This window comes from Condylostylus longicornis, unplaced genomic scaffold (assembly GCF_029603195.1).
Source record: "Condylostylus longicornis isolate FDR11 unplaced genomic scaffold, ASM2960319v2 ptg000013l, whole genome shotgun sequence".
Classification (NCBI taxonomy): Eukaryota; Metazoa; Arthropoda; class Insecta; order Diptera; family Dolichopodidae; genus Condylostylus; species Condylostylus longicornis.
This window is the reverse complement of record NW_026577982.1, coordinates 10,681,933-10,703,429: the sequence shown is the minus strand read 5'-3', so window position 1 is coordinate 10,703,429 and position 21,497 is coordinate 10,681,933. Positions and strand designations below refer to the sequence as shown.

Here is a 21,497-nt window from a genome sequence, read left to right as displayed (position 1 = left end):
ACTAAAAAATTATAGAGTCTCTAATTATGTTTAATAGACCCAATTCTTCACTTCGAGGGTTAATTCTATATCTCATTCATGATTCATAATATACATATGAACATTCGCTTCTAAAATCTTATGGATACGTTCAAAACTTATAAGAATAGAATTTCTGTATGAAAGTTATCTGGTTTAACAATAAGATATTCAGTACAGTTCTCCATTTTTCAGTTCCTTGTATATAACATGAAACTTATTTAGCGGCAAATTTAATGCTTAACAGTTTGTGTTGAATTCAATTGTTATTATATTATATAAGCAATATTTGTATACATTATATACTTAAAGATATTCTATGAATATATGTGTGTGTATAAAAATTACATACCATAATATCTAACAAAATATCCCGTAAAAGAAATTTCAATATGAAACGTATTTAAGTTTAGAAGAAATTATTTTGCAAGGAATAAAATTTTTTAGATACGAAAAAAGTTTCTTAAGAGTAAATTCATCATATTTTTCACATAGAGTAACTTTTGTATTTGCATATCTTTAAATCCTCAGTTTCCTTTCAAATTGGAAAGATGTTTAACAACAAGTACAGTATATAAAATAAGAAATCGAAAGTTTTAATAATTTTTTCTTTGAGTTAAGCACAAATTCAGTATAGAAAAACGGCAATATATCAATTTATCACAAATAAACACGATCTTACGATACTCGAGTTAAAACCTTGAATGAATACTACTCCACATAAACGCAATCTCTTCAAATTTCCGACTACACAAAAATTAATTTTTTAATACCTCACCAAAATTTCAATGAGTAATAGTATCTTTGGATCATTACCTCATTCCTTCCTGATGGAATATAAGGCAGATCGAGTCCCACACGTTTTACATATATGCCAGTTCAAAGCATTTCTTTCCTCCTCTCTGTTTTCTTATCTATGGAAACGGTGGCTTGGATTTTTAGAATTTTGCAAAGTTTGACTTGCCTTTTCGTGAAGGCTTATGTATAAAAGCACAAATTCATTATTTTACGAGTATGACCTCATTTGGTCGACCAGTGCGATGTTCATCTTCACAGCTCGTACGGCTACGTTTAAAATGCGCTTCCCAATTTTTAATCATTGCATATGAGGAAGCAGACTCCCCTAGTGTAAAATCTAGTTCACTTTTGATACCGGCTGGACTAAGACCTTTCAAATAAAAATATTGAATGGCATAACGATGACCAATTTTATTTATATTAAAAATTTACTGAAAAGCTTCACTATTAATGGTCGGTAATCTGAAAAGAAAAAAAAAAATAAATAAAAGTGTGACAGTTAATCCTTAAAATGATAGGGCTTTCTGCCAGGCTTATTTTTTTTTTAAATTTTTGTGTTTTCTTGGTTAGGCTACTTAATTCTGGGACAGCCCTCGTACTAAAACTATTAATTATTATCTAGGTACAGTTAAACTTTATATAATGGCGACAACAAACAATAATAATAAAAGGATTATAGTTTCGCTGAAAAAAATTATATGATCGCAATAAAAATTAAATGGTTGTTTTACCACATTCAGTTGCAAGACAAAATTATTCTAAAAATAAATTAAAGGGCTGATAATTTTAAAATATTTAAGCAAAAAACAAGAATCACAAATCCTCCTTGTCTCAACTTTCAACTAAAGCAGTAAATTTTTACAATTTTATCTTTATTAAATTTTTTCTAGCTAAATTTAAAAAATCACAAAAAAAATTAAAATAAACTCAATCAAAAAAAAAAACAGTCATTTTTTCTTGTCCGCTTTTCCAATTTATTGCATCTTGAAGCTATCAATCTTTTCAATCAAAATATTGGAACTTCACCAACAACAACATTATTTCCCATTTTCATAATTTAATTCAATATCAATATGCGCTATATACGAACAAGAATATCCTTGAACTAAAATATATTTATATACACCCATACATATGTGATATTTGTGTGTATATATGTATAAATGTATTGATTTAAAATGTTATATATGGTCCACTTTAATTAATTGGATTTTTATTTAGTTGTCAGTTAAATTTTCTTTCATACTATTTCATTCATTTATTTTTTAAATTCAATAAGGATATAGAAATCATTTTTATATATACGTTTTTTTTTTCTATTTCCTTTCTTGTTTCCAGTGCCCGCTTCGGGGAAATTTAATTTTTTAACTTTTTTGCATTAAAAATTATGTTTTATAGTATTTTTTGAGAAGATCTTTTACAATTTTTTAATGTATAAGAACAAACCTCCTGATGACACCAAACAAGACGGAAGTAGTCTTGAAGCACAGGCAATCAGTTGGCAAAATTTGGCGCTGAGAAATCAGAATTTAAAAATAACTGTACATTTAGCATCTTCCTGATCAATATGATGCTGATGCTGTTATTAAGAAAACAATAAATTGGTTGGAAGATCTGGAATATGCAGATAATATGGCTTTACATATGCAACGATATGCAAGAAAATATGTTACAAAGAACATGCAGTAAAATATTATAGAGATTCGTCTTCGAACAGCCTGAGAACAAATGCAATTAAAGTTGCCCCTCTAAATATAAATTATAAACCTGGGTTGTAGTGTTCGATATAAAGTAAAGCGGTGTTGAACAAGAACGATTTCATTGAAATCTACAGGGCAGTTTTTGAAAAATTAACCTTGAAGTTTATTTTCCTGAAAATCTGCTAGTGGCGCTTGTCCGAAACGAGCACTAAACCGATGATATACGTATACACAACAATATCTTAAATTTTTTTTGTATTTGTTTTTTTTTTTTTGTGGTCTTGAAATGTTTCTAACCTTGAAACTTAAAAATATTTTAAAAGAAAAATATAAATCCTTAGTTTTTATTTTCGTTGGTTTTTTTTCTAAAGCCATATAAAAAATGGATATTGGTAACAAAAGGTCCTCTTATAATATGAAGAAAAATGTGTAAAATTTATAAACCAAAAATCATGAAAAATATGTTTTGATCTTAAATGATTTTCTATATAATTCAAAATTGGAATTTTGTAATTTAAAAAAATTAAATTTAAAATATAGTTAGGGGTTTTCCCGAAATAAAATTAAAATAGTGAATGTAATAGAATAGAAAGTTGTCGAAATTTATTAAAAATGAGACTGAGTACTCTGAAATCAAGAAAATTTTCATTTGAATTATCTTCAGTCATTTTAATTTCGGATCTGTTACAAGATTTAGGATCTTAAATACAAAAATATTGAAATTTCGAGCCCAGAATCCATTAATGTGTGTATAATTAGAACATGAATTCGTATAATATATGTATGTGTTTCAATATTCTTCTCCTCTTCTCTATGTCTACAAATTCACAGTCCTTCTTATCATAAGCTCACAAATACAACTCACAAATTGTTTGCATTGCCCCACACAAGTTAACATGATTTTATTTAAATTTTAATCATTTTTATTTAAATACTATGTAAGTATCTACTTCATCCTATTGCAGAATAATTACATATGTATGTATATCTATATAATTATCATATACAACACAAAACCATTGAATAGAAATTCTATTGAGAAAAATATTTATGTTCGATTTCTTAACATTATGTAAGACCAATAATAATTATTTTTACAAAATTACATAAAATAAAAACATTCATGCGTATATGTAAAACAAATTTTTGGCATTTAAGAAAGGTATAAATAAATCATTATCCTTTTTTTAATAACGTTATTCATTATACATATATTATACACATGTGTTCATATATAAATGTTAATACATATGTTACCAGTTTCAAAGCTATAATATAGTTAAATAAATCGATATGAATTGTTATTTATGAGAAAATTCAACTTATTAAAAAAAGGATAAGCAAGCAAAAAATCTTATAAAAATAAAAACTTAATATACAGAGTGTCCTGAGAGACTTAAAATACACAGAAGGTTAAAGGATGAACATTCCTTGAATTATAATTAATTTGTTGCGAAAAAGCTTGTTTTAGTTGATTTTGAATTTGATCTTAAATTTTATTTGTAGACACGATATTCTTGAAAATGAAGGTTAGAATAAAGGGCTTTTTTTTCCTGTAAAAAAACCGATACGTTAGTAACGTGTAATTATGAATAAATGACAGTTAAACGAAAATTTGTTGGAAAAATTTTTCAAAATATTTGATTTTACACTTAAATATCCCTGAAATTAAAAAGTTTTTGCAACAACTGGTATACCGGTAGAGGGAGAATCTTCTTATTTTTTAAAATAAGTATACAAAATAGTTGCCTTCACCTGTAATATTTACCAATTTATAAATAAAAATGTAAAAATTAGACAGTTTTCACATATACTACCTTTAAGGCCCTATAACTTGAGAAGGAGGGCCCAAAAAGTAAAATGTTACTAGGTGTTTTTTGTTCGTCTGAAGTTATTCTATCATTCTGCTTCTAGAATACCATTGATTCTCAGACACCCTGTATATTTGCCCTATTTAAATTTATTTACACGAAGCACGTATGTATATAAGGATATTCAAAATAATATTGAATTAAATAATATAATAATTTGTATATCAAGAAAAATTTAAACATTTTGATATTTTCCTGGCTACCAGGATATTGTAACAAATTCCTATATACATGTACATACATATACCTTCAAAATATTAAAACACAAATATATTATAATATAATTTACGAATCCTATGACTTACATAATATTAGATTACCGTATTACATTCTTGTATATTATTATTTTTGTAATGAATATTTATAGTCCTTATATGTACATACATACATAAATATAATATACTTATTTAGAACGTATAGTTATATATAAAATAAAATATTTGAATCCACTTAATTTTTTCATCTAATATTTCTCATATATTTCTTAATTTTAATCCTTATTTTAAGGGTTTAAAAGTATTTACGGGATTTCCTTTTCAAAAGAACTAAAAAAAAGGTATATTTATATATTTTTCATTTTGTACCGGGTGTTTCGTATCAATGTGAACTGCTATATACCATTGCAAAAGAATTAGGGAATTCACAGCACAATTTATAAGTATAACTCTGTTTCTGTTTCATATAGGCGCATTGTTAAAAATTATTTGAAAACCTGAGAACAAGAGCTTTCTCAAGAGTATCTTCGTTAACTCAATTCTGTTCAGTCTGTTTTAATTTTTAAGAAATATCATTGATATAAGATAAAATTTTCAATATTTTTGTTTTCTTGCAATAACTTTTAAACTAGATCAGTTAATACCTCTGTAGCTCGAAATCAATTGAGCTGTGAACGTGGTCTCAATACAAAAGTTTAGCCTTCTCATGTGGATCTACACAATGATATATAATAATGCAATTAGATACAAGTCACCTTGTATATATATGTAAATGTAATATATATATTTATAATAAACCATGCTCTTTAATATTTTCATCAAAAAATTTTGCTCCTATATCACGTGAGAAAAACAAATTGAAAGAAAACTTTAACTATAAAATATAAATGAAACAATCAAACACATATGTGTATATATATACATACAGCTTAATATATTCTAAGCCAAAAAAGAAAAGGACTAAATAGAATACTAAAATGTATTAAATGAAAACATTTATACATAGAAAAGTAATTTATCTTTATAAAGATTTCAGACAGTGTTAGAAAATATTATTAAAGAATTATAAAAGTAAAAATGAAATTTTCCTTCCCATTTCCTTTTTCTATGTATACATATACATACAATATCCAAGCAATTATAATGATGCCACTATGTCTGCCTTCCTCATTAATGAAGATCCTATTTGTATTTTGCAATTCAAAATTTTTTTGACCCGACAAAATGCCCGACAGGGCTATTTCGTAACCTAAAAGTATGACAATGTCAGTATTTCGTGGGCCTACTCACCAAGTCCCATATAATAAAGGAGTAACAATACGTAAATATTGAACAACGGCCACCTTTCAGAGCGTGCTTGAAAAAAAAATTTTTGGATTTCATATACAGAGATCAGTTAGCGATTCGATACTCAGAATATGTTAGACTATTTTGACACCCGAAAATTGGAAAAAATTTTTTAATGACAGAATAAGATCCACTGGGTTCGTTCTTAAAATCAGAATTCTCACATTACAAATTTGTTCCAGCTGACCAAAGAAATGCTTAGAGTTTTAAGTATACGATCTGGACTGACAATACATAATAACTTTTGTTAGAAAAAATCTGACAATTGCCGAACGAAAGAAAAATAAAGTTGGGTCAAACCAATGGTTTGTATTGTAGCACTTTTCCCTTCGCCAAGTGAAAATTCTGTTTTTAAATACAGTCTATGTATACCTATCACACTATTAAAATTTTTTTCATTCATATACAAAACTTTTTCTGGGATTGCATATATTTAGGATGAACGATTTATGCAGTATTTGAAATAGAGCAAAAATAATATAAAGAGGGGTTAACATAATGCTCGATTTTAAGGTTTAAATGTGTTAGTTAAGAAAAATAATTATATTTTTTAATGTCATGGAATTTACCGCTAACTTTTAGCGTTTATAGACATTTGAAAAAGCTTGCGGTTTCGGAAATATAGGGTGTCAAAAATTCAAATTTTACAAATTTCAAGGGGCGATAACTTGAAAGGGGGCGGAGATGGAAAAAAATTTTCTTCTAACGAAATGAACTATTTGGTAATGTCTAAAAGGCCCTAAAATTTCAAGCTTCTACAGGCTGGGGTCTAGAAGAAAAACGAAATCAAAAATTTGGAAAAAAAAGACTTTAGATAACGGTAAATTTGAACGGCCATTTTGTTTTTCTAAAGTTTAGCTATAGTATACCGTGTAAGAGGAAGCAAGCCATTGTCTTTCTGCGTTTGCAAAATTTCAAAAATGCTTATGGTTTCATTGCAACAAATAGTTAAAAAAGGCCGTTTTTAGGGTTTTGGGGGGGTATAACTTCTAGAGGGGGGGAGATAGGTAAAAATTTTGTTCTATGGAAATAAGTTTCTGGTAAAGATCTATGTACGTACAAAATTTCAGCTTTCTATCTTCAACGGTGTAGAAGTTTTGTAAACAGACACACGGACGGACGGACGGACGAACGGACGGACGGACGGACGGTCGGACGGACGGACGGACGGACGGACAGACAGAGTGAAACTAATAAGCACTTTTTTTCAAAAATTTTTTGGAAAAGTGCTAAAAAAATTAATCTGAGTATGTTTTAAAAACTAAATTGCTAAAAAAATATTATTGATAATATTGCTTAAAAAACAAAAATTGTTTTTAGGTGTGACCACAATTTTTTTAAGACACTAGTGAGTTTACGTTAATTTCCACTCTATATTCTGTTTAGCTTGTATAGCACAATAACAAAATAATTTGAAGCAAAATTTATTTTGTTTGGCAACATTTTCATTTAAATTTTGCGAGTATACACGATAGATACCTAGATAATAAATGTAAAAAGGATGAAACCTATGTCAAAAATTAAATTGTATCTACCCAATAATTGTATTAATGGGTTAAAGGGATTCAAATTCTTTCAATTAAATACACTTATTTAAGGATATTTTGAATAATTAAAAGTTTTTCGACTATATATGAATTTAGGTAGGGCAAAACACACACATGGATCTTGTTGTATATTTTTTTCTCTTTTTCTTGTAATTTTTTAATTGTAGTGAAGAACGATTAAAAAAATTTTTTTAACATAGATTCTCAATTAATTTTTTTGTTTTTAACTATTAATTTTGTTTAAATATTTTTTTTTGTGAAAAAAAAAATTCTTTGCTTTCATTTTTTTTCCAATATTTTAATTTAAATTCTATACTAAAAAAAACCTTCTAGGAATTTTTTTAATTTTAAATTTATGGATTTATTTTAAGGAAAAAAATAGTTTAGGCAATTCAGGGCTTAGGCAGACATGCAAAAATTCAAATTTTATATAATTTTGAGAGGCGGTAGCTTGGGAGAGGTTAGAGTTGAAAAAATAATGTCAAAGAAAATAAACTATTTTTTATAGTGTCTAAAAGCTGCTAAATTTTCAAATTCAGGATTTTGAAATAATTGACAGACGAATGGACGAAACCAATAAGATTCTTTATCCACTTAATTGACTTAATGGTAATTTTCACTTTTTTTGTTGTTGCACTTAACCGTACTTTGCTGTATGTACACGTCTTGTTCTTATAACTTAATAGATCTTAATCTATTTCACATTTTAACGATAACTTCTATTAACTTTTCATATTTTTGAGTTTTTCTTTTTCGTCTTTTTTTAATTTTAATTTATATTTTAATCTTAGGCTTTTAAATGGCTTTGTATGAACATACATGTATGGGAATTTCAAGCACTGTACACCAATGAAATAACAAAAATTATGAGACGATTACAACATGTTTGTTTTAAATTCTTAACACATACAATAAAATAATATGTACTTATTTAAGCTCGTACGTACATAAAGCTATGTGTAGATAATGTATTCATACATATACATACATACATGCCGATTTTTACGAATTTGAAAGAAAATTTTCATTACCTGTCCTGCTGTATAACAAGCTCCCCCATATGGAATTAAAAATTCATATGTGACGGTTTTCCTTATGGTTCCATTCATGCATATTATTCTACAATATTATTTGAATGTACATAAACATACATATATATTATATTACTTGTATTATAAGTTGTACACAATTTACTAATACACTGAAAGTATTTAAATATGTACATATAATTATTATGAATTTACATATTATTGTGTATAAATAATTTATGACGAGATCAAATTACCAAAGTTTTCTTATCAATTCTTTTCATCTTCTAACTGTATAACAATTTCTTTTTTTTTTGTTTCTAATATCATAATCAATTTTATAACGCAATTATGAAGTCAAAACAGTATACTTCAAGTGCAAAAACAAAAAATTAATCTCAATTAAAACTTGAAGAGAGAGAAAAAAATGAGAATGTGAAAAAATTTTAAAAATTTTGAAGAGGAAAATAAGCAAAGAAGAAAAGAATGAAAAATTAAAATTTTACTCTTGTCTTATACAAGCTCCACTGTCCTACATACGCTCCACTATCCTGGTTACATTGGTTCACGGGAAGAACTACGCCGATTTTTTTTTTGTGAAAATTTGATTTAATTGAAGTAAAAGTAAATTAGTTTGGTGTTCTTGTAAATTAAATTAAGAAAATTTAGAATATCTTTCTGCATCAAATTTCATAAAATAATTTAGATTTGACATTTTATTTTGTAATTTTTAAGTTGTCAAACTTTTTGAATTTTGACATTTTATGAAATTTTTTATGAACTATTATTTTTTAAAATTTGTCATTAAAACAATTTTTTTTTTGAAAAATTTTTAATTAAAATATGGTTAAAAACTTAAGAGAATTATAATGTCAATCAAAAATTCAATAGTCAAATTAAATATAAGTTAATTATAATTTAAAGAAAAATAAGACAAATACCTTGAAATAAAAAATACCAAGATTTTCAGACATATGTACATACATAAATATATAAACAGAAACCAAAATTTAAATAATATTACTAAATTTGCAGTAATGTTATTCGAATAGCCTTCATAAAATTCAGTTTGAACATTTAAACTCATAAACCACTGGTGTTAAAACTCAACAATGCGTTTTGTTGACTTTTAACACCATACAAATAGACAAAGAGACATATAAAGTGAAAACTAATATTCAAAATTTCAAGTCCTTGTAGCTTTTTACTTCAAGTCCTTATAGCTTTTTACTTCAAGTCCTTATAGCATACGAGTATTTAACATATAAAAGAATACAAATTATTATATGTAATATCTAAATAGTACAATTAAGGCACTTAATAGAGATTTTCATAAATGATATACGAAACTAGAAGACATCAGTTTTGGCAAAACTAAAACAGATAGAGCGATTTTTAGAAGCCTAAATAAATTATAATTGAACAAAGATAGTAAAATAACTGGAAAATTTTATTCCAAATATATTGTACTTTCTTTCTCTTTAAGTTTTAACTACGTGATCTTTGAATTAATATATAAATATTCGAATACAGAAAAGAATGACACTTACTAGTACCTATACACAACATTTTTTCAAAAAATTTACCGAGTATATCAAAAAAGTTGACAAAGAGTTAAAAACAAAAACGAGTATTTATAATATTATGGTTCTAACGTTAAATTAGCCAAGAACGAAAAGAAAAAAGAAATACAATAACAAAACATGAAAAATTAACAAAAAAATAAAAGAAAAATTAAGGAGACATGAAAAGTGATAAAGAAAAAAAGGAACAATGAAAATTTTTTCTCGTTTTCTTAAAATTTAAAGATTTTTCATTAATTTCTATTACAATAATTAAGTAAGATCATATGTTCTGATATTATCACATATTTGACAGGATGTATGTGTATGTATATATTTATATGTTACGTCACGTGTAACTGTTTAATCAATAATTAACTTATGAAAGAATAAAATAAAACGGTAAATTATGTAAGAAAAACAAAGAAAAAGAGAAATAACTGAACAACAAAAATACACTGAAACAGTTTATATAAAACCAAAAATGCTTGAACGTTCAAATTTTATACCTACATATTACGTCGCGATAAATGTTTCCGAATGAAATGTTTAGTACTTAATGAGTAAAAAAAAAAATTGTTACTTATATATTTTGGTCAACAGAACAACTCGCTATATCAAGCCGAGCTGTCAGCAAAATTTATTTCTTTCGGAGATTTTGTCAGGATATTAACTAAAACTCAGTACTAAAAACGCCAGTGATTAAGCTCAATTTTTTGCTTAGATATATTTATTATATCTATAACTCGAGCTGGAACTTGCTCTAATCTGGCATCTGAGATTCATATATTTCGAGTTCTTGTAAGGTCTTTGATTAGCATGAATTTAATTTTCTCATGTTAGTCGATGCGTTGGATTTAAAAAAATATCGAAATTTTCATTCAAAATAAAATGTACCAAAAAAGAAAAAACCATATGGCATGTTCAAGAAAAATTATGTACTAAAAAGAAATAGGAAATAATTATTCTAATTTTAAAAATGAATAAAACATGTCTAAAAAAGCTAAGACTTGATTAAACTTCTTAGAAAGCTTTTAATAAACCGGTGTAAACTTTATATAAATTTTAAAAACCAAACAAATTTCCTAAAATTTGAATAAAACTGAAAAAAAAAAACCATTTTAAAGGGAATTAGCAAAGTCAAGAACCATAAACTTAACGTCAAATAATCGTTAAGTTTGACAATACGATTTATGAAGCAATACAATTTGTTAACTGTCAAAGTATTCAAAACAAAACACTTCGTGTCCTTCAATTGCACCTAACCATTTAAAATTCATTCAGAATTTTGTAGTTAAAAGTGTAATCAGTGCATAACTAAATAATAAACAACAAGTAAGAATGTAAACAATTAATAATTCAGGAACAAAGTTCCCTGTAAATGAGCACCTAGATAAATTCATATTTAAATAAAATTAAAAGCAATGAAATATTTGAATTAAGTTTCGTATAATTTTATTTTCATAAGGATTCAGTATATGAGTTGGTAGTAAAAATAAAACAGCAATGAATTTTACATTTCATATGGCAATGTACCTGACACCTACATATGTACATCTATAAAAATAAGATTAAACTTTTCCTTTTCCAACTTGACATAACAAAAGTATCAGCCGTGGTCAATAAATCTTATCTAGTTTTCATAGTATTAGTTTAATTGTTTTGCGATAGATTAAAATTAAAATATAAGGATAACTTATCATCGATAAGATATCTATTTGATAAGAGTTATTTTGAAACATTATAGTAGAGAAACTACATCTTATAAACCACGATTTGGGTAGGTCGCAAAATGTTTTTGATTTTGTTTTTAACAAACAATGTACATACATATACAATTATATATGCATTATTAAAATTGCAATAAATTTGGCCTACCTATTTATCTAACTAATTTTATTTATTTGCAGGAAGTATGAAATCAAACCAAATATAAATACTAATAAAATCAAACTTTTAAAATGGAAGATGAACCAGATTATAAAATTAGAAAAGTAGAAAGCCAATATGAAAAGAAACAGTCTAAACCTATTTTTAATAAGGAAAACAAAGTAGAATTTATTAAGTTGATCGAAGAAAATGAGGAAATTTGGAATATTAACAATTTGAAATACAGAAATGAAGATGCATCTTGGCAAAAAATATCGAAGGCAATGAAAATTCCATGTAAGTTGAAAACGAAGAACTGCTAAAATATTTGAAAAGCAAATTGCATTATTAAATAGATACCTTTTTGTAGTTTGTATCTAACAAAACCGAATTTGAGCTTAGTTTAGAAATAGTACAAAAATATTAAATATAAGAGCTCAATTCGTTCAAATTAATTATCTACGTATGTTTTTTTAGCTTAGTAAGGTAGGCCATACCCTAACGGTACAAATTGTAAAATTCAAACACATATTACGGTTTAAATGAAATTGAGAACCAATTACACTTCCATGCAGTTTTTTCACAATGTGCAAAGATACATAGGTATATGTATCCATCTCAATATTAACCTTCTAAATAATAATAACAATCCTTAAATTGTGCATATTGTATTACATTGTTATTGATTAAATGAAGATTATTAAAGTTTTTGTTTTCATTTAGGTGACGATTGCAAAATTTACTGGGGAAGTTTAAAAATCAAAGATCTAAGAGAAATAAATAGGTCATTTGCAGATAAAATCTTGTCACTGCAACAGTCTTCCTCATCATTTCAGTAAGTCATAATTTTTCTAATGTTTTTATTACGTAGATGCATTTCACATAAATTGAAGTGTTTATTTTTGTTTTACAGGAAAAATTTTGATCGGTTTCATGAGGAAGTGAGCATTTTTAAATATTTTGCAAATTTAAATAAATTTCATAGTGTCAAAACTGCTAAGGTAATTCGAAATTTTTTAATTTATTGTATCATATTAAATTAAATGCATACCAATGTTCTAATTTTTAACAGATACAACTTCAACTACTTCCTTCTTCAGAACAGATCAAAAGAAAGAAAGTGATAAAGGAACAAGTAGTAAATTCCAATACTTCATTTAATTCGTCTACAAGTAGAGTCAAAAATTCTTTCAATAAAAATATGGTTATGGAAAATTTTGGGGCTCTCGATATCCTTAATCCTTCGTCAAATTCTAAATTAAGTAATTTGAATGAACTGAATGATCCTTCAGAACCTCTTTGCAAACGAGAAAGAAGATCAAACCGAATTACCGGATTGCATGGGCATGCTTATCAATTAATATTATTAATGTTTTTTCTAATCCGTAGCATAATTAACAAATACACTTTTCAATTAACAACAGAAAAGAAAGACTTTGAAAAGTTTGATGATATAATTCTAGAAATTTCCAAAAATAATACAAAAACTTATCGTCTACTTCAGGTAAAACATAAGGAAGATGAATCTGTAGAAATAAGTTTTAAAGATCTTTTCAATAAACATAACTTAAAAGGGGACTTCAATTTAATTAAATATTATAGATACTATCAAAAAATGAAAAATTGTGAATTTTTTAAAAATTATACCATTGAGAATCTAATGATTTGTACGAATATTGGATTGAAATTGGATGACACGTTTACATTAGCAGATACAAAAAAATCTGTTACAATCAGAGAATGTTTAACTTTAGTGCAAACGGAAGATGAAATTCTAGATTTAAATGAAAGTTTACTTATAAATTTAAGTAAAAAACCGCAACGAGTTAAATTTAATAACAAAATAACTGAAATACTTAAGCATATCCTAAAAGAAAAAGTGGATGAAAATTTTTTCAAACATTTAGTGTTTGCCGTTGATCAACCAAGTGAAAAATTTCTAAGTAAAATTATTAAAAGAGATTTGAGAGAGAAGTTAAACATTATTGAAGCTGACTACGTATTCAATTCATTATATCAGTATGTATTAAGATGGGCAATGGGGTTTGGAAATGAGTACATTTCTAATGAACAAATAAAAAAGTTACTCGAAGAAATGAAACAAAAAATATGTGAATTAGAACTAGTTGGTATAAACAAGAACTATAGAATAAACTTGGACAAATTTGGAATAGTCTATAATCTCAATAATAATGAAATTGTTGATATGGAAAACTTTCTTAATTCTCAGAAACAAATTCTCAATATCGAAACTATTTATACAAATTTGAGCGTTATTAAAGTTAATCAAATTTTAAGAACTATATCAAAAGAAAATTATTTATTAATGGATGTAGAATTTGCTTTAAATCTTCAAAATCGTCTAATGCAAGCATTTCGGGGTTCAACCAATTTACTAGTAATCGAATACAAAAATATTAATAACAGATATGGAACGGAAATTTTTTGCAACAAATTATCTGAACTTGTTTTGGGCAATACCACAAAAAAAGTAATTTTTGTAGCACCTAGTAATAATTTTTTAAATTCGAAAATTCCAGCTGATATACGTCTTAAAATAGATTATAAAAGTGAAAATTTCACAGATCTTACCATTGGTTCATTAAACAATATTTTAGATAAAAAAAATATTGTATTTCAAGGTAAAGAAATTAAACTTAAATCGATCGTATCATTGGACAATTTAAGACCGCTTATATACGGGGAAACGCTATATCAGTTAATAAGTAAAAAAACTATAGAAATTGGTAGGGAGCTTGAAAGCCTTGGAAGAACAGAAAAATACTACATTAAAAGAAGATTTAGTCGTAAAATTAATATCAAGTTTCCAAAACGTGGTAAAAATCCTGAATTTGTAATAATTGAAAACTGCGAAAACTTAGACTTAGATATTCTTGAAGCAGAATTGAGCAAAAGAGAGAACGGAGAATTGATTGTAATTTCTGACACAATTGAGCACTTTGAAAAACTTTGTGAAAATTTTCATCACCTAAACATACATTGGCTAAAGCAAACTGAAAATCAAAATTATATATGGGTAAGATCAAAAGGCTGTTTAAAAAAACTTCGTCAACTCATAGATACTAAAATAACTTATTTTACACCAAGTAAAATTAGTGACATTCAAGAAAAGGTAGTAATTTTGACAGGAGAGCCAGGAATAGGTAAATCGACGGTCTTAACAAAATTAATAATAGAAATGAAAGGATCATTTTCTTCTTCTTGCATTTTAAGAATTAATTTATTAAATTATGTAGATCTCTTTGAAGATTGGACCTCAAATCCAACAAATTTTAATAAGAATGAAGTATTAAAATTCCTTTTCAACACAATGAATGCATTTGATAAAACTGGAAACCAAAATTCTATTTTTACAAAATTTCTTGAGTCTCATTCAAGCAACCATAATGAAATAGCATCAAATATTATAATAAATGAATCATTTAATTTTTTGGAAACAGCATTGTGTATGGATTTTTTTAAGTACGGTAGAATTAATTTGATATTAGATGGCTTCGACGAAATTGCTCCAAACTATAAAAATATTGTTATTAAACTAATTCAAATTTGCATAAATTTTAGTATAGAAAGATTATGGATAAGTACCCGTAATTACAATATCTTAGATGAATTAGAAGATGCACTATCCTGTTTCTCTTATCAACTAGAACCATTAATACTTAATGAACAAATGGAATACTTAAAAAAATTTTGGGCAGATGGTTTGAATATTGCAGAGCTTAATGAAAATCGTTTCAAAGTATTTTTCAATGAATTGATTAAAATATTTTCTGCTTCTATTAGTAATACTGAGGAAGAATTTTTGGGTATACCTCTACACACAAATATGGTTGCTCATGTTACTCAAAATATATTTAAAGATTTTTATGAATCTGGAGATGAAACAATTTCTGATTGCATAAAGCAAAACTTGCAAATTAAATTAGACCTATGTTCACTTTATGAGGGTTTTATTGAAACTAAATTAATAAAGTTTTTTGAGAAAAATGACATGAAAATCAACTCACCAATGACGCAAAATATAATTCGGGAAAAACGCAAACAATTTTTCCAAAGTCATATGATATTGGCTTTTTTTGAAATATTTTTAGAAAAATATATAACATATTATCTTTCCGAAAGTGAAATTAATATGAAAAATGACTTGGTGAAACAACTCAAAGTTGCTGATGAAAAAATAGGAATCATTGTTACAGTTGATAACAATCGACCACGTTTTATTCACCGTACATTTGCAGAATATTTCATTGCACGCTATTTGTGGGAGAAATTCAAGTCAATTTCATATAATGAGTTCGAAAGTTTTATGCATAAAATTTTACATGGAATTGGCGGTCAGATTTACAAATTTTTTCAATCGATTGCGCTTAAAGATTTACTAAACAGAAAAATTAATATAATTGAAGATCAACTTAAATATGATTTTCTATTTAAAGAACTTCTTGCTAGAAGCATTTTAAATAACTTCACAAATATAGATATAAAAGATTTATGGCAATTGATTGAATGTACATTATTGAATGGTAATTTCAATATTTATCTGAATAATACTGATGCTATTAACTGTATCAAAAAAAATAATGATGGTATAAATTTATTATGTATTTTTGCTGAGCTCGGTTGTGTACAGCTTACAAAAATTTTTGTTAAAAAATTTCCTATCGACTTTCTAAAAGATAATTTAAAGACCCAAAAATGGAAATCGAATTCAGTGTGGATGGCAGCCAAAAATAATCATTTGCAAATTGTAGAAATACTTTCTCAAAATTTACATTATAACTACGGGTGGTTTGATATGGACAAACATACATTTATGGATTTCTTATTTATAGAAAAAAATTTTGATATATTACGAATATTTTTGAAACTGAATTTATTAAATATTGGTATGGAATTTGATTTATATGATATAAAACAGTTACCATTATATCGAAGTATAGCTTTAAAAGCTCCATCAGATGTGATTATGTTATTGATAGAGAAAACTGATATTGCAAGATTGAACAAATATATGCATCATACTCGAAATAATTATATAAGAACTTTGGTCACGAATTTTGTGGAATATGATAAAAAAATTATTGAATTTGCAATTCAAAAAGGTTTAGATTTTTCAAATGCTATAAATATTTTACTTACTACTAACACTAAAAATTTTGACAGTCAAATGATTTCTTGTAATTTACCTGATTTGATAAAAAAATTATTAGAATGTGGTATAGGTTATCATCATTTGGATGTACAACAGGGTATTGGGACTTTGCAATATGTTCAAAATCTGAATGACATTTTTAATCTTTTAAATGAAGTAAGAAAATTTTGTGAAAAAAGTTATGAAAAATATGATCCTGCCCAGGTAATAATGAAACTAATTATAGATGGTATTACAAATTCTGCTAAATTTAAAGGATTTGAAATCATTTTCACTGAACATGAATTGTGTTTACAATATGACATAAACCAAAAAATTCAATTGGTTTCAGGTGATATAGCCAAAGATTTATATATTCTACAGAAAAACATATGTTTCAAAAATGTTTCTGTTTCTGAAACACAAAATTCTAGTAAATTGTTAAAAATTATTCTAAAAGAGAAAGCACTAAGAAAATATTTTGGAATTAGCCCATTTAGTTACTTTTACTCACGACATCTAAGAGGCGATAAAATTAGGGAAAAAGTTAAAAATTTTGTGAAATTTTTAGGTGTAATTGAAGAATTTCAAAATAAAATTTACGATACTGATAAGAATATTTCCGATGCCAATATAATTCGAAAAATATTTCAAATTGAAAATATCGAAATTAATCATGAATTACTGGATTTATCATCTATAATATTTTTAAATGGTAATATAAGTGTACTAAATCAAATTTTCGAAGAATTTAACGCAAACGATTTACAAGTGATAAATAATTTTAAAATATTGTCCGAAATTCGAGAATTTTTATATGGTATACACGAATCATATATCAATTTTCTTCAGAATATTAAGAATACAGAATCTTTATATAATTCATTACAAACTAAAAATATTGAGAACTTAAATTATTTTATAAATGCTGAAAATGATGAGAATGGTACACTCTTATTTTATTCTATTTATAATAATGATTTTAAAAGCACTGCACTCTTATTAAGTTTGGGTGCCAACCATAATCTGTGCTTAAAAGAAAATATGTATTCGTTTTTAAATTGTACAAAAGAATATTATGAAGAGAATTATAAAAATTGTACGATATTACATTTAGCTTCTGAGAATGATGCAATAGAAATTTTAAAATTTTTGCTAGACAATCGAAAATTTTTAAATGTAAAAGATTTTCATGAAAGAACTCCTTTACATTATGCAGTTCGAAAAGGAAAATATAAAGCGTTTAAATATCTGGTAGACTATATGTCCGATGAAGTTTATGAAAACGATATTTATGGCAAAAATATATTGCATTACGCTTGCGAATTCGGATTTTTAGATATTGTAAGACACTTAATAGAAGTAAAAAATTTTCAATGCAATTCTCAAAATCTTTATGGTAGAATACCGATCTGTTGCAGTAATGAACAATACAAAATTATAGATTATAAGTCTAAAAACGAAATTGACGCATTTGATTATCATATTCCAAATGAAACTTTCTTACATATTACTGCTGGCGCTGGTCATTTTCATATTATCAAATATTTAATAGAAGAACGTAAATTTAGTATGTATGACAAAGATAAGTTTGGAAGAACGCCTATACATTACGCAATTGAATCAGAAAAAATTGAAATACTTGATTATTTTCTTGAAATGATAAGTTCTAAACATAAGAATACAGATAATAATCATAAATATATTTATGATATTTTCATACCAAGTCTATTGTATTGTGCTGTTGAGATGGGTAATTTAAATATCATAAAGCATTTGATTGAAAAGATGAAACAAGAAAATTCAAAAAATGAAAATTGTTTTAAAAGAAATTTATTACATTGCGCTGCTCAATCAGGTAAAATTGATGTCTTACAGTATATTATGGCAAACTTTCCCGATATTAAATTTAATTCAGTGGATAAATACGGGGATACAATTATACATTATGCCACATTTAGTGGAAAATTGGAATTGGTACAATATCTTATTGAAAATGAAATTTGTGAGCCTAATTCGAAAAATTATCAAAATGAAATACCTTTGCATTATGCAGCTAAATACAATGCTTTTGAAATTTTAAAATATTTTATAGAAGAATTAAAAATTGATCCGAATATAGAAAGTCTTTGGAATAAAAATACTTTACATTATGCTGTCTTATCAGGAAGCTTAGATATTGTAAAGTATGTCGTTGAAAAAAGTGACGTTAAGTCTAATACTAAAAATTATTGTGGGGAAACAGTTTTATATGATGTTATTCGTTTTGGAAATTTGAATATTCTAAAATATTTTATGGAAAATAAAAATTTCAGTTCCGATATTAGAAATACATCAAAAGAAACACTCTTTCATTGCGCAGTTCAAAGCGGAAAATTAGACATCGTTAAATATTTAATAAAAAAACAACTTGATGTGTATGCTAAAAATCTTGATGGTAAAACTAGTTTACATTTTGCATCTGAGTCGGGCAACTTAACAATTGTTAAATATCTTGTAGAGGAAACTACTTTAAACACTGAAGCTCTTTGTATAAATAATGAAACTCCTATGCATTATGCTAGTCGCATTGGAGCTTTAAATATATTAAAATATTATATAGAAATAAGAAATGCAAATTTTAATATCAGGAATATTAATGATGAAACCATTTTACATAGTGCAGTTGAAGGAGGCAAATTAGAAATTGTAAAATATTTGTTAGATAAAAAATATTTCAAGCCTAATATTAAAACTTTTAATGGTAGAACATTGTTACATTATGCAGTTTATTCTGAAAACTTAAACATTGTTAAATATTTTGTAGAGAATATTAATTTAAATATAAATGACATTGACAAATATGGAAGAACACCTTTAGATTATGCAAATGAGAGTGAAAATGAAAATTTGATTAATTTTCTTCAAAATAAATTACAATATAATAATGACAATATAAAATATTAAACAATAGAACTAATAGAACCCTTAAACTATGTATAAATGTATGTACATACTCATAAATTTTATTATTTTCTACTTATATTTTTTGTAAATTTAACAAAAATCTTGTTGACAATACATATTAACTTTTGAAGTTATTTTTAAATTTAAATCATAATAGCATTTCCAGATAGAAATTTTAGGTTATTTTTTAAAACATCTAACAGTTCCAAAAATAAGTGATACATTAAGTGCCATTAAATGTATTATTTTAATTTTTTGATAAATCTAAATTTTAGTACTAACATTAAATCTATATGAATATTATGTGTACATAATTTTTTAAAGCAAAATTTTAATACTAAATTTATGAAAGTTGGTAATTTTGTAAATCATGTAGTATTCTTAATTTTTTAATTTTTATATTATATTAAAATGTAATGTTAAATTTTAATTCAACTATTAAAAAAATATTAAAAAAATTCAGAGTTTACCCATTTTTATATTATTAAAGCATATAATTATAAGAATATGTGCATATTTATATCTACCATTTATTACGATTGCATGCGACCAAATTAGTCAAAAAAAAATCGCCCAACTGTTATATCACCTTATCCGAACACCCTGGTCCTTGCTAAAAACAATATGTCAATGAAAACGTCATGATGAAACAAAAATTGTACTTTAAAAGTATAAAAATTTGAATTTGAATAAAGTGATAATAATTTATATAAGAACTTATATTTATAAGTCACAGCGATACACACTATACAAATACTTCAGTCAAGTTTGTTATGTTTACACAGTCTGCAAATTCTGAAATATTTTTAAATAATCCGTCGTTCGAAAATTACATAAATAACATTAAGAAAATTAAAATTTTGACAAAATATACATACGTGATTAATAAGATTTAAAAACTTAAAGAAAACTTACTTTAATTACACTACAATATCTAAATCTGAAGTTTTGAAATATTAAAATTAAAAAAAAAATCTCATGCGGAGCGAAAAAATTTAAACTAGATGTCTGCGTTACATTTCTGACATTTTCGAACGCATTTTACAGCTAGTAATTGCTGCTTAATATTTAATGTATTAACGTAAAAGTTATAACTAAATTATCGAACTGAATTAGAACTCTTTTGTTCGAACTCTTAACCGAAAGCATAAATACATATTCATATTACTTATATAAGTATATGAAAATATTTACATATTATGTATTTCAAAACGAATAGAATGTAAATTATATTATAAAAACAATTTAATTCATTGTTAATACATCCTATACATATAAAAAATAATTATAATTGCTAACACTATTAAAAGTTAAATATGTATGTCAAATTATAACAGAATTCTGTTGTAAAGCTTTTTTATTTTTTCATTATTCGATCATTCTTGTTATAGAAAGCAAACGCAAACGCACAATTTTAAAAGTAAATATTACATTGCTCGCGTAT

General features: G+C 25.7%; 1 protein-coding gene across 1 annotated transcript; it reads left to right on the top strand.

The window, feature by feature from the left end:
- The first annotated feature begins 12,848 nt into the window (after positions 1-12,848).
- On the top strand, positions 12,849-20,096 carry LOC129605147 (uncharacterized). Its single transcript, XM_055514726.1, has 2 exons — positions 12,849-12,956; positions 13,028-20,096. The coding sequence occupies exon 2, from the start codon at positions 13,157-13,159 to the stop codon at positions 20,051-20,053; it is 6,897 nt and encodes a 2,298-aa protein (XP_055370701.1). The 5' UTR covers positions 12,849-12,956; positions 13,028-13,156; the 3' UTR covers positions 20,054-20,096.
- The last annotated feature ends 1,401 nt before the right edge of the window (positions 20,097-21,497 follow it).

Coding starts and splice junctions, on each gene's coding strand:
- LOC129605147 (XM_055514726.1), top strand. CDS start 13,157: ATGGTTATGGAAAATTTTGGGGCTCTCGATATCCTTAATCCTTCGTCA.